General features: G+C 45.2%; 1 protein-coding gene across 2 annotated transcripts in view; it reads left to right on the top strand.

The window, feature by feature from the left end:
* The window catches only part of CAMK1D (calcium/calmodulin dependent protein kinase ID), a 376,228-nt gene that overhangs the window by 130,009 nt on the left and 232,714 nt on the right, over window positions 1-13,505 (top strand). For both annotated transcript variants that reach the window (XM_074324976.1, XM_074324975.1), the window contains exon 2: window positions 13,003-13,134. In XM_074324976.1, coding sequence (XP_074181077.1) covers window positions 13,003-13,134 — 132 coding nt within the window. The remainder of the gene's footprint in view (window positions 1-13,002; window positions 13,135-13,505) is intronic.

Here is a 13,505-nt window from a genome sequence, read left to right as displayed (position 1 = left end):
TGACTTTTCATGCTTTTCCTTAGCTCTCACACAGAAGAAAATATTGTCCTACAACCAACGGATTTCAGAAAAAACAAAACGCCACCAAACCTTAGCCATGGCCGCGGGCATTAGCTCTCTATCTGGATTTCCTGGACCCCGTGTGCTGGGGGTACTCCGGCGCCCTGCTCCTCTCCTACCAAGCCAGAGCCCTCACGTACCCCAAGGCCTTTCATTTGTAACCATTTGTTTCCTCCTGAAAAAGTCTCCCAGACATGCTCATGGCTTTCTTCCTTGTTCCACTTCTTTCTCAGCAAAGAGGCCAACCTCGGCCACCCGCCTATGAGTGTACATGCCTGTCCCCTTCTCCCTGTGTTTCCTTGTTTCTAGTTCTTACCAACCCCTGACACACATACAGATGAAGCCAAAAAATGTATACACATTTTAAGAAAGGAAAACTGTATTAAAATTGTAATACTCAATATATACCGATAACAGAAGATGAATACAAGTCACGTTTGACTCCTGCAGTTACGAGAGGTGCTCAAAGTGGTTACCATCAGTGTCCAGACACTTCTGATAATGGTGAACTACTGCTTGAGCAACGTTGACCAAAGTGTCCACTTGTAGACATGTTTTCGGCACCCATGGTATTTGTTTATAGTTTCCCTCTCTCGTCACCACTGGGGAGCTCCCTGGGTCAGAAGGTCTGTTCCCTTCACGTCTGTGTCCTCAGGGCCCCCATGGAAGAGTGCTCCCTGCTCCTTTGCTGACAGATGTGTGGCGCGTGCACTGAGGCAGCAGCAAGGCCAAGGACGTGTGCCACTCACTGTCCCTCACCACCTCCAGGAAGCGGTGCAAAGCGAATGTGCACAGAGAGGGGTCTGTGACAACTTGTAGTTCAGGTTTCTTTGGGTGTACAGTTCATCATCGCAGGGCCAGCTCTAACTGAGGTTTACACTGTGGATCGTTTCCAGTGTCATTCAGGACTTACCACGTGGCATACTCCTGGGAGTTACACTTGGGTTTCAGAGGGGATGTCTATAGGCATGTCTCTGAACCCAAACAAGTGGCTCAAGCATCTTAAGGGGCCAATGTGGGGAGATGTTTTGGGCAGGCAAGCCTTTTGGAACTCCTCAGATTACTCTACCTTGGGGAGTCTCACTGTATTGGGGTTTCACTCTGCTTTAACTTTCCTAAATCTCAGAGTGTCCTGTCCCTGAATACTGCAGAGTCAGGGGAGAAGCTCAGAGTTTCTCACGGATGCACGCTGCCTTGCACCGGGAGAGACAGATGTGTAGCTGAGCCCACAATGCATTTCTCTGCCAGGTTGAGAGAAGTCCAGAGCCTGTGCGTGCGTGCGTGCGCGTGTGTGTGTGTGTGTGTGTGTGTGTGTGTGTACGTGTGTAGCGAGGGGGGTCTCTGTGGGGCTCAGAGCACTCAGGTCATTATTCCTGTCTCTGGAGACTGGGGAGGGCTGGCAGAGGCCCTGCATTCATTTCTGTCTCTGTGATGGTGAAGTCATGGGGGGAAGAAGCCAGCGGATGGTATCCCCATGCCTCTGGACTTTGTTTATAGGCAGCCCCAGGCAGACTTACTCTTATTTTTGCCCAGAAATAATGTTGTAATCAGCACTTCACAACACATTGATTAGTCGGTTGTGTGTATATGATTTGGATGAGGAGTAAAGCTTTACCTCACGTCAGGACACTAGGGCCCAGGGACCACTCCTTCCCTTCCAGCTGAGACAGTGTGTGTGTGATTATGCAGTAGGACATGGGAGAACTTGCAGTTGCTCTCGAAGGTCACATCGCCTGTTAATCAGGAAATGAATAATGAGATGTGTGGGCAGTTTAGAAAGAGAAGGAATTAGCAGATGGGGCAGCAGAAGGGTCAGTCTTGAGTCTACTGACGTTTTCTACAGTTGAAAACAGTGAAAGTTATATGTAGAGTTTTAAGCTATAAAGGCAATAAGGAGGGGGCCCGTTTGGAGTGCCATGTAAGGAGTGGCTTAGGAACACGAACAGAAAGTCCACATTAAAAATTCTTCCATTCTCCTTTAACGGAGGAGGTGGGTTCTGGAAGGAGGAGGGAAGAGAACCTTCTGCCTTCAGCCCTTGGGTTTGAAGTGGGCAGGCGCTGTCAGAAACTGAGGGGGGAGCCCAGGTTATGGGGCCTCCATTCACGGGTTCTCTGGGTAAGAAAGTTTCTGTGAATTTCTCCCAGATTGCCAGTGACAGGAACAGTTTTTTTTTTGTGGGGGAAGAAGGGGGAAACACAGTGTGAAACACCTATGCAGCTCACCCACTCTTCTTCTTCCTGAATTATGGACCTAAGTGCACCTGGAGAGGTGGTGTCATTTAAAAATGGAAAGGCATGACTTGGGCGTCAAACTTAGATTACAGTGTCAGCTGATTACCTTGTTAACGAAGTTTGAACCTCTTTGAATTTCCGTTTTCTCAGTTGTAAAATGGGAATAATGTGATCATGCCAGGGTTATTGGTAGAATTAGCAAATGCTTGGCAAATATTTTGTAAATAAGCTTCTAATAGGCTTTAATAAGCAGTATAGATGATGGTGAAGGTAGTGCTGTTATCTAGGGCAAGGAAGCTTCATTGTTTGCCAATAACCTGCCTTCCTGGGCAAAGGAATATTTTTCTCTACATAGAAGGAGCGCAGAATAGTTGCATCTTGACCAACTTCTATCTACAGCCTTATGTATGAAAGTGTCCAGAGTGCAGCTCAATGATGAAAAGACGTGCAAGGTATTCCATCTGGTTAGCATCGGGTGACTGACTCAGTCAGTTATGAAGCAAACACTAACGTAGAAAGAAGGGAATTTTCAAGGTGCAAATACAGAAAGTGTCTTTTGTATCACTCCATAGTGTAAGAAGGAAAAACATTTGCTGTAAGTGAACTTCCAGCATGGCAAAGCTGTATCACTTTGGCAGGAAGCACACTTACCTGTAGAAGAACACAAGGAATTACCCATGGTACATTTGATCAGATTAGAATCACTCGTAGTAACCAGCTGTGTTCATTTATCTCATTTGTTCACAACCTCATCCCTTCTTACTGCCTGCGGCACTAAGGGACAGTCTTGCATCTGGTGTGCACTGTAGCCCCAGTGGGACCCCCAGCTACTCCTCCTGGGGCAGCATTGCCCCAACCCCTCACATCTGGGTTTGGATCCAGCACCTCCAGGCACTGGCTTTGAGAGTTGGACAAGTTCTTGAACCTTGATGAGGTCAATTTCCTCATCTGTAAGCTAGGGACAAATACTCATAATACAGGTTTGTGTTGGTTGGTTCTTGTTGCGGTAACAATTACCACACACTTGGTAGATTGAGGCAGCACAGACTTAGTATCTTATGGCTCTGGTCAGAAGTCCACAAGCGGCTCTGACTGGGCCAAAATCAGGATGTCTGCAGGGCTGTGTTCCTTTTGAGGCTCCAGGGAAAACCTGTTTGTTCTTTGCCTCTTCAAGCATCTAGAGGCTGTCTGCCTTCCTGAGGGCATGGTCCCCCTCCAGCAATGGCATCCTGCTGACCACTGCTTCTGGGGTCCCATGTCCTCTCTGACTCTGGCCCTCCTGCCTCCCTCTCATAAGTACCCTCGTGGTTACTTTGGGCCCACCTGAATAATCCAGGATACTCTCCCAATAGTATGACCCTTAACCTAATCACAGCCTAGAAGGCCCTTTTGCCATGTAAACGAACATTCACAGTTCCGGGAATGTCCGGGAATTGGGACAAGAATATGTTTAGGGGCTCATTATTCTGTTTGCCACAGGACGCTACAGTGTTGTGAGTATAAAGGGTGTTTCATAGTCTCTCTCTCTCTCTCTCTCTCTCTCTCTCTCTCTCTCTCTCTCTCTCTCTCACACACACACACACACCATGTTCTCAGCATTGTGCTCTGCGTAATAAAGCATTGCCGCTCTCCTACACGCCGCTCCGTGTATGTCAGACCCCTATTCAGACGGGGCTTGGTTCTGGAACAGGTTCTGCTTTTGTCAGCTTGTCTTTCTTGACTTCCTTCTGCATTCCCTGTTGTTTTTGTCTGTTGACATACTCATCCATTTCAAGTTCCCACTTCTCCATGAATGATTTCTTTCCATGGTGTTATTTATAAGTGATCTCTATGAAGAAAAGGTTTTCTTCCAAAAGCTTTTGAATTTCCTTATTGGTGAAGCTGAGAGGGCTGGGCCACCAGTCCACACCAGTCCTATTTGGATGGGTTTCCAGACAGCACATGGGTGAGCTGGCTGTGTAATGGGAATCTGAATGACAGTTGATCAATAGGGTATATAGCTAGTTGCTTCATCCAGCTGGAACATCTAATACAAGGCCTTAATTAGCTAGATGGTCATTTTGCATGGATGATTATTCTCTCTCTCTCTTTTCCTAAAATTTCCCCCACTTCATTAAATAGCTTTTAATGCAAAAAACAGTGCAAGTATATAGTAAAATGGGTAAAAATTAAGTCTCCCAGCCAGCCTCATTCTCAGGCTTCTCTCTGGTGGCAACAGTGTTACTTGCCTCTTGTTTGTTTTTGCAGAGACTGTGTGTGTGTGTGTGTGTGTGTGTGTGTGTGTGTGTGAGATGCAAGTGGCAACACTATAGGCACTTTGCTCTGCACCTTTATTTTTTCACGTAACAATATATTTTGGGGATAATTCCATATTCGCACACATAAATCTACTAAATTATATCAAATGGCTGCATAGTTATCCATTGCATTTTCAGATTGTAATTAACGTAATCAGTCAAGTTGATGCATATTTAGGATATTTCCAATGTCTTGCTATTTCAAACTTCCATTGATTTAAAAATTTTTTTTTTACCAGATTGTGATAACTCTTCTGTTTTCTCTAAGTAGATACAGCTAAGTGTCCCTTTAATGTAGGGATTATTGTACCAATAATGACTTTTTTATGAGAGAGCTTGAGAGACTAATTAAAGGGTACATTGATGTGTGAGTTTAGTTTTTATGGAGCTTAAAAGCATTTTCTTTCAAGTTACCTGTTGCTACAGCTGCCTTGAACGAGAATTAGAATAAGCTTAAAAGAGTGCTTAAGGGGCAGCTGGTTAGCTCAGTTGGTTAAGCGAATACTCTTAATAACAAGGTTGCCGGTTCAATCCCCGCATGGGCCAGTGAGCTGCGCCTTCTACAACTACCGTGTTTCCCCCAAAATAAGACCAGGTCTTATATTAATTCTTGCTCCAAAAGACACATTAGGGCTTATGTTCAGGGGACGTCATCCTGAAAAATCATGCTAGGGCTTATTTTCTGGTTAGGTCTTACTTTCGGGGAAACACGGAAGATTGAAAACCGTGACTGGATTTGGAGCTGAGCTGCGCCCTCCATAATTAGATTGAAGGACAGCGACTTGACTTGGAGCTGGTGGGTCCTGGAAAGAACACATTGTTACCCAATAAAAAATTTAAACGAAAAAAGTGCTTAAAATGAGAGCCCTGCAGAGGCTCCTGGCAGTTGGTGTGGCCGCTGAGGGATGCCCAGCTGCGGTTAAGCATAAATATCCACCCAGCTGTTTGCCCACCATGGATGATGTCCATCAGCCCTTCCAAAGGCTGTAGATTTGGCATTAGGAGGACACTGGGTCTTCATCAGTCATAGAAGAAGGGGACATGAGCATCTGCTCGGTCTGGTTTCCCTGCCATAAGGGGTGGGAGTGAGAAAGCGGAGTGTCATTCTTACGAGCCACCCATGAAGGGAGAATCTTCGTCAAACAGCAAATCTGTGAAGACCTCATATGGGAAGTACCACCTAGAACAGGGGTGTCCAAACTTTTTTCAATGTTTTTCATCAAGGGCCATATGCGGTAAAATACACAAACAGCTGGGCCACTCACTTGAGGTGAAGTACGTATTGCCTCACCTGGTTTATTTAAGTAAACTAAATATATTTTTGGAATTTGCTGTGGGCCAATTAACAATGGATTGCAGGCCACAGTTGGCCTGCGGGCCACAGTTTGGACACCCCTGACCTAGAAGTCCAACACAGTCAGTGCAGAAAGCTGGAGAATGCACGGGGATTGCTAATTTCACCTAAGTCATTACCTCTACCATCCACATAAAATATAGCCTCACAACAAATGCTCGTATGACCCACATGGACACTTGATGTGCCTTTTAGTGTAACTTGCCTTTTAGCTGGGGCTGCAAGGAGACTTTGTAATCCCAGGAGAACCGAATCTTTTATCCTGCCACCACCTCCAAAAACCAGGCTTTTATTATAATGCTCCGTGTCGGTGTGCTATGAAAAATGGACTGACTCACTGAGGTTCCAAATCAACCTTTCACAAGTGAATGGAGAAGAGCAGAGATAAAATATGGGGCCCTTTCAGGGAAGTGAAGGGGGAAAAGTTGTGTTGGTAAATGAAGTGTGTTCTTTAAAATGTGGCAGTATGCATTCATTTGGAATTTATTTGTCTTCTGCATTTGGATCAGTGAAGCAATTAACAGTAAAGATTCAGTGCCATGGAAAAATCTTAAGAAACCAAAGATGTCACATGCAATGGCTGTGCTGGTGTTTTGAAGCCTTCCTATGTGACAAGCATTGTTATAATCCGAACCTGTCCCAGTGGCTTTAGATGCAGGGATGTACTCGGAATGAGAATTATCTGCGCAAAAATCAGGCTAATCATATGACTATTTAAGAACATCTCGTCATGATTCTTGAAGCTTTTATGCAAGGTTGCTAGTTATTGTGGAATTTACCAGTTGAAAAAGAGCATTTGATTTTTTGAGTGACAAAGAATAGCTATTTTTAGTAGGACTCTCTGTCCCAATGCATAGCTTACTAAAATTGAGGATATGTCTATAATTTGAACTGGTTGGTGAGATATGGGTTCAAATTAATAAGAGCCTGAGTTACAGGTTATTTTTAAGAAATGAAATTTTAAAACTTTTAGCTCGAGCCTTCGCATGAACGAACATATGGCTTACTATGTGATTTCCAAGTAGAGGGTTTTTAGAAGACACACTCAAATGAATAAATGTTATATTTAAATGGGATACCAATTTTCATGCACTCTTATTTGTTCTTGAAAGATGTGAAAACAAGACTTTTCTTTTTGCTTTGTTCGCTTGGCAGAGCATTATTTTTCAGATTGGGTATGGCTTTCTTTAGGTCAGTGGGCTGAATTAGCACTACAAGATGTCATTAATGGTATGTGAATTAGTAAAGATTTTAAGCTGGAAATTCTACAAGGAAGAGTTGTTGCCACTTCTAAAATCACCCAATGTCTGCCTGGAGGGTTGCTTAGACATGGAGACGCTTTGAATCCACTATTGCTATTGTCTGTTTGGATTCTCTGGGGTCCGTAAGACTATTGCTAAGGTTAGCGGACAGGCTCTCCTATTTTAAGAATTGATTCTCTCTGGAACAATAGGTCTAAAAGACATCTGTCCGTTTCTTTATTGTCTAAAGCCATATATCACCAACTTCATTTTTCACTCATTAAGGTTTTTCCACCAGCCTTTATTAGTGGCCTGGCCTGACACTGGGGAAAATAGGATGCTTAGTAGAAAGGAACATTTTAATTTATGGTCCGAGAACTGGGGGTTATGTTTGTCAGCCCCATTGCATGGTGCAGTAAAGGTGATAGGCTAGAGGCAGGCTGTTAATAAAATTAATAAGACAATCAACCTGATTTGTATGTAGAATGACTGAAAAGCTCAAAAAGGCAACGATCTAGTAATAGTTAACAGGGCAGATCATTTCAGCACCCTCTGATTATTTCTTGGTCTAATTTGGGATGGATATAATTTTACTGAGCAATTGGCTAAGTGTACCATCGTGAATCAAAAAGATAGCGCTGGAATTCCTGATTCTTGTTGAAAATCATGGGTGTCTTTTTAAGATTTTGCCAGTTCAGTTGGCTGGACATTTTGGAGCACCTGAAATGTACATGTCAAAGTAGGTTGTCGGAGGCTAAAAGTTTGTCCATTTCGAGATTAAATTGCTCTTGTATGATAAATGAATTATTTTTAAATTATGTGTGCTTAGAGGAGCTAGCCCATGCACTACTTGTCTTAAATACATTTTTCTTAACAACTTCAGGTTAAAGATCATGAGAAATTGGGAAAGCACAATCCATAGATTCTTGTTTTTGCTTTTTATGACAATAAGTGATAATGAGTAGGTGGGCTCGCTTGCATATCCCTGGGCTTGGCTTAACTCTGAGTTCGGATCGCAATGTACAGCAGCAGCTCTGGGTGAGGTGAGTAACTCTAGGAATTTTTTAGGAACTGGAAAGTAGATGTCTGTTTTTAGTTCTAAAACTCTTTAATGTCTGTTTTTAGCCATAGCACATGGATTTTGTACCACTTACTCAAGGAACTAGGAAATAAAAGGAATTCCCAGAGCGTAGCCCCACTTCTTTTCTTTGTCCTCCCACTGGTCATTTGGAGCGGGATCATTTCACTCAGAGAGGACCGAGCAGTTACCTAGTCTCAGGGTGGGCATGGATGGCCTGCCAGTACAATGCCAGGGTTCTGTTCTAAAACTGACTAGATAAAGCAAAACAGGATAACTTTTTCCCCCCTCAGAGCCATCACGTATGAAGTTAAAAAAAGAAAAAGTAGATGTTTAACATTCTTTAGTCAAGTAGAAAATGTGCCCATTTTCCTCGAGTCTTGGAAATTTAGCTCTCAAAAGACTATTCCCCCCTGGGTACCTGGCTTGCAGTCAGAGTATGCTGCCTTCCAGGTGATGATTTGATTTTCTTTGAAATGTGGAAGAAAAAGGGGAAGGATTCAACTTCTATAATTTGTACAGCTTATCTTCAGGAGCCAAAAATATTTAGCATTTCAAGAATAACTTTTTGTTTGACCTTTTCAGTAATTTATTACGGAGATTTAATTTAGATGGAAACTTGGTGTGTTTTTAAAAATAGAATAATAGTTTACTTTAAAAATCAAATATCATGTCACAACTTGAAAACATACAATTTTCAAAACCCTGGAATTTTATTCCTTTTATGATTATGTATTTTCTAAAGTCTATATAAAAATCTGACCTGTCCTCTTTCCTACCAAATTTTACTTCTTTCAGGAGGATGAAGGTTTTTAGGGAGAAATGTCATGTCATAGATCCACAAGTTTAATATTTTTATCAGTCAAAACTGATATCCCACAGGCTGACCATCCAGTGGGACGATTGTGAGTAAATGGAACCGCAGCAAATGAAACCAGACAAGGGAGGGCCACTGTTGTTTATTTTATGGATCTATATAGCCAGGGGTGAATGTAGAAGGCTAGATGGAGAATCAGAGGAGACCCCAAGTAATGGTGATCGTCAGAACTGCTTTGGGTACCAGTTGATGCAAGTGTTGTTAGGATTGGAGATTCGGAAAAGAATGATTTAGGGTTCCCGCTGTCATACCAGGCACCCCCGTAAAAGATCACAGTGGCATATGTAAGTGGGGGTCACATAGATGTAAGCCAAGTGTGTGAGCCTCAGAAGGAGGGCCTCATTTTGTCTGACTGGGAGACAGTTGAGAAAGCCTTCAAAGAGAAGGAAATAGACCAGCGGGCCCCTTTAACATATAAATGGAACTGTGCCAAACAGAAAGAAAAAGGAATGGCATTCATGGAGGAGGTGGTGGTGTTGGGGCAGGGGCAGGATTTGAACCAAAGCCAGTGGTGTGACACGGGCCTGTTAGGGAAACTGTCAGCTGACTGCCCTAGTTGGGTGGAGATGTGTGTGGTGGCACGTGTTTGTGTTGGGGAGGGTGGCTCCAGAGGCAGATGAGCCTGCAAAATTGGGGCCAGGTTGGGAAGAGTTTTGAATGCCATGGGTAACTTGCAAAGGAGTTCAAACTTTATTCTGTGTAGAGGGGACACCTCAAAGTTTTAAGTAGGGTAGTGACATAATCAGATCTTTGCTTTAGAGAAGGAATTCCAGTAGCAGGTAGAAGATAGCAGGTGGGAGGTGGGCTAACTGGGGGTCAAGGGGTCAGGAGAGAGCCCTGGAAGCAGTCCAGAGTGAAGTAACTGGACCTAGAACCAGAACGGTGGTGTAGAGATGGAATAGATGGGCATTTGAGAGTCTTTTTAGCAGAAGACCTGAGTATACTTGATGGAAATGAGAGGGAGAGGGGAGGGAAACAGGCTTTTAGGCTCTGTTACTGGATCAGAGAGAACAGAGGAGAGAAGTTTTTGGACGAAGATACTGTTTTTTACTTTGGTTATGGTGTTCTTGAGAGGCTGGTCAGGAGATTCAGCTCAGAAAGCCCTCACAGGCAGCTGGAAAGATGAGATTTGCACATGAGAGAGATTAAAATTTTGATAAAGGTTAGAGAGCCACGAGGAGCTAGGTGGTGGAAACCAAAACCGGAAGCAACAGATTTTCCAGGGAGGGTGGACAATAGGTTGAAAGGAGGGCTGAGGAGGAAACTTTGGCAATCACTGCCATGAGACAGGAGGGAGAGGAGCCAGTGGACACGGAGAGACAGTGGATGTAAAAGAGGAAGGAAAAATCTACGTTGTAGAGCCAAGAAGAAGGGAGTTTTAGGAAGGAGGCCGAGACCCTCAGATGCCACAGGGAAGACCAATAGGATGGGCGGTTGGAAGGAGCCTTTGGATGGAGCAGTTGGCAGACACCCCGCTGGGGGGTGCTGTCCTCCTGACTCCAGCCAGGTGGTGGTAGGGGAGAAGCCAGATATCTGAGAACAGGGGGCTTGGGGACCAGACCGGAGCAGCCATCCACTGACAGCCATTTCAAGATGTGAGTGCAGTTTCGTCTAGCATTGAGTTTTACATGCGTGGTGCGTGTATTTCATAAATGACACAGTGCAACCTGCTGTGACCTCTTTGTACTTTAAAAACTTTGTAACTCTCTGTCCCTGCTTGTGTTCCTAGGAATTTATCTCCTTGGGTTGTCTGAAGGCTTTTGAACTATTGGATCATTTGTCTTTCTGTCTTTTTTCCTGCCATCAGTCCCCTCCCAGCCTGCATCCGTCTCCCTCTCTTTCTCCCCTCCCTTCTCCTTACCCACACACACAGACACACAGACACACAGACACACAGACACACACGTCACTTTGTTGTGTAATTACACTGAAAGTGCCCAAACTATTCATGAGTTTCTGCTTTTGATGTTTTTAATTAGCTTTCCTTGAACAGGGAGGTATCGTGAAGTGATTTCTATTTATTGCAAGAACAATAATAATTTATGCTAATGTCATACCCCTGAGAAGACCAGAGCTTTGTCTTTGGAGAGCTTGAAGAAGGCAAGTGAATAGTGTTTGGCTCAATGAGGAAGCAGGTGGCCCCCCACAGGCAGGGTCCCATCCCATCTTTGTCACCTTCTGTGCCTGTGAGGCAAGCTCCCAGCCAGCAGCCAGCATCCCCCCGGCACAGTGCAATTACAGGACCTCGGAGGGCTCCACACTTGGGCTAGGGACCGAACATCCCCAAGGCTCTGAAACAAAAACAGGCTCCTCCACTGTCCGCTCCAGATCCCGGTAACGGGAATCTGTGCTCGTGGGCCAAGGAAAAGCACAATCCACTGAGTTGTTCTCTATTGCTCTACTTTCAGGAGCAACTCTTTATTCTTCAGAGAGGCACTAAATGTGGCTTCTACACACTTACAATGAGAGACAACCCCTCCTGCATCAAAAGAAACCACTAGGAGGACCAGTGTCATCCCAGTACTGCCCTGGGGTCTTCATTCTTCAGTCAACATCACAGAGATTCCTGGGAAGGAGAACAACTTTACTCTCCCTCACCTCCCCCATCTGGCAAAGATATGCATCTGTCATGGACCAAAGGAAGACAAAAATATATTTTTAAAATCCTTTCCAGCGAGAGGCATTCACTCCACTTAGTGAGAGGAATTCACTGCAATGAACGGAGTGCTTGGGACTGCGTTCCTGTTGGAACATTAACTTCCATGACAGCAGTCTCTGCCGTCAGGGTCTGTATGTGATTGTATAAACCTGAGGGAGGGACATAGGCATTCCACAAGAGAACCAAATGGACAATGTGAGAGCACAGGTCTTCTGCCCAAATCCACAAATTGTCGGCCAAGTAGGGTTCTCCCCTCACAGTACCACGTGCCTCTCACGGAACCAGTCAGAAGAGCAATTATGAAATACAAATCCAGAAAACCTGCACCACATTCATCACAGTGATGTATGGAATCAGAGCTTCCCAGTGACACTTCAGGAAGTCCCCCAACTGGGGAGCTGTCCCTCCCCCTGCCCAAGTGTGGCACCCAGGCCCTTCCTGCTGGCAAGTACAGGAGGTCGCAGGGAGAGGGGACGAGGTGGCCACTGACTGGCTTTGGGGCTCCTTGGCCACAGGGAGAAATGGGCTTTCTGGCCCCTAACATCCTGGTTACAGTCTCAGGTTGTGGCTCTGCCCTTACAGAGTTAAATTTGTATTTCCAGGCAGGAAAGTCTCCCCCACATAGGGCACCATGTGTGTTTTTGTTGGTTTGGTTTAAAAAAGAAACAAACTGCTATTGAAGACTTCCATGCCCCTACCAATTAACCCCATGTCAATACCACGTGTTGCACCAACACACACTTTAATTACATCCTCACCTATTTGCGAGAATTAATTAAATGTTTGTGAAGTGCTCTGAAGTTTTCTTGAGATGAACGGGCCTGTGAGGAATCTAGAAATTTTCCTGTGACTTTCTCCTCTGCTTGGGGGTGTGGATGCTGACAGCTTCAGACAGACCCGATCGTTCTCTGTGGGAACCGTTCTGGAAGCCTCCCCGTTTGGTCCCAAGTGACGTCTACATTGGTGTTGCACAGGGTGGCAGGTGGCCTGGGAAGCAGCCAACCCCACGCGGACATCCACGTGCCCTTTGCATGAGGCACATTTGTGTGTGTCTACTTCTTTGCATAGAGACGTTTGGTTGAGAGCGTAACCATCATGCAGGGGGTCATCACTGCTCAGACTTCGGTGGAGGGATTGGAGGAGCCATGTGGAACCCCAGACGCCTGAATCTAAACCGCTTCCCTTTCTCCCTCTTTGTTCACAGCGGGGCATTTTCTGAAGTGGTCTTAGCCGAGGAGAAGGCAACTGGAAAGCTGTTTGCAGTGAAGTGCATCCCTAAGAAGGCGCTGAAGGGCAAGGAAAGCAGCATCGAGAATGAGATAGCCGTTCTGAGAAAGTAAGTGCCAGGAGGGACAGCCTCCTCCCCCAACAGCCTTGGAATTACTGGGCCCCTAATCCCAGGGAGGGACAAGGCTGCCGCACTGGCCTCCCAGAGGTCAGGGAGGGCGAGGGGATGGCTGGCAAGCAGGGAGCCGGTGGGCTGTGTTCATGGGACTGACACTCAGGGCCTGAGTTTAGAGCACTTTTCACCTCCGTGAATCATGTCTGGTAACATTCACAGCAGTCTCTGAGGTTGTTATTCTTTCCAGAGGTCGCAGCAGGCAAGTGGATGTGGTTTTGAACTGAGACCTTGACATTCACTCTAGCTGGGTGGCCTTGGCCGGTTACTGAGCTCTGAGCCTCTCCATAAACTGCAGTTAATACTGT

The sequence above is a fragment of the Rhinolophus sinicus genome, linkage group LG02 (genome assembly GCF_036562045.2).
Source record: "Rhinolophus sinicus isolate RSC01 linkage group LG02, ASM3656204v1, whole genome shotgun sequence".
Lineage (NCBI taxonomy): Eukaryota > Metazoa > Chordata > Mammalia > Chiroptera > Rhinolophidae > Rhinolophus > Rhinolophus sinicus.
This window is presented reverse-complemented; position numbering and strand designations above follow the sequence as displayed.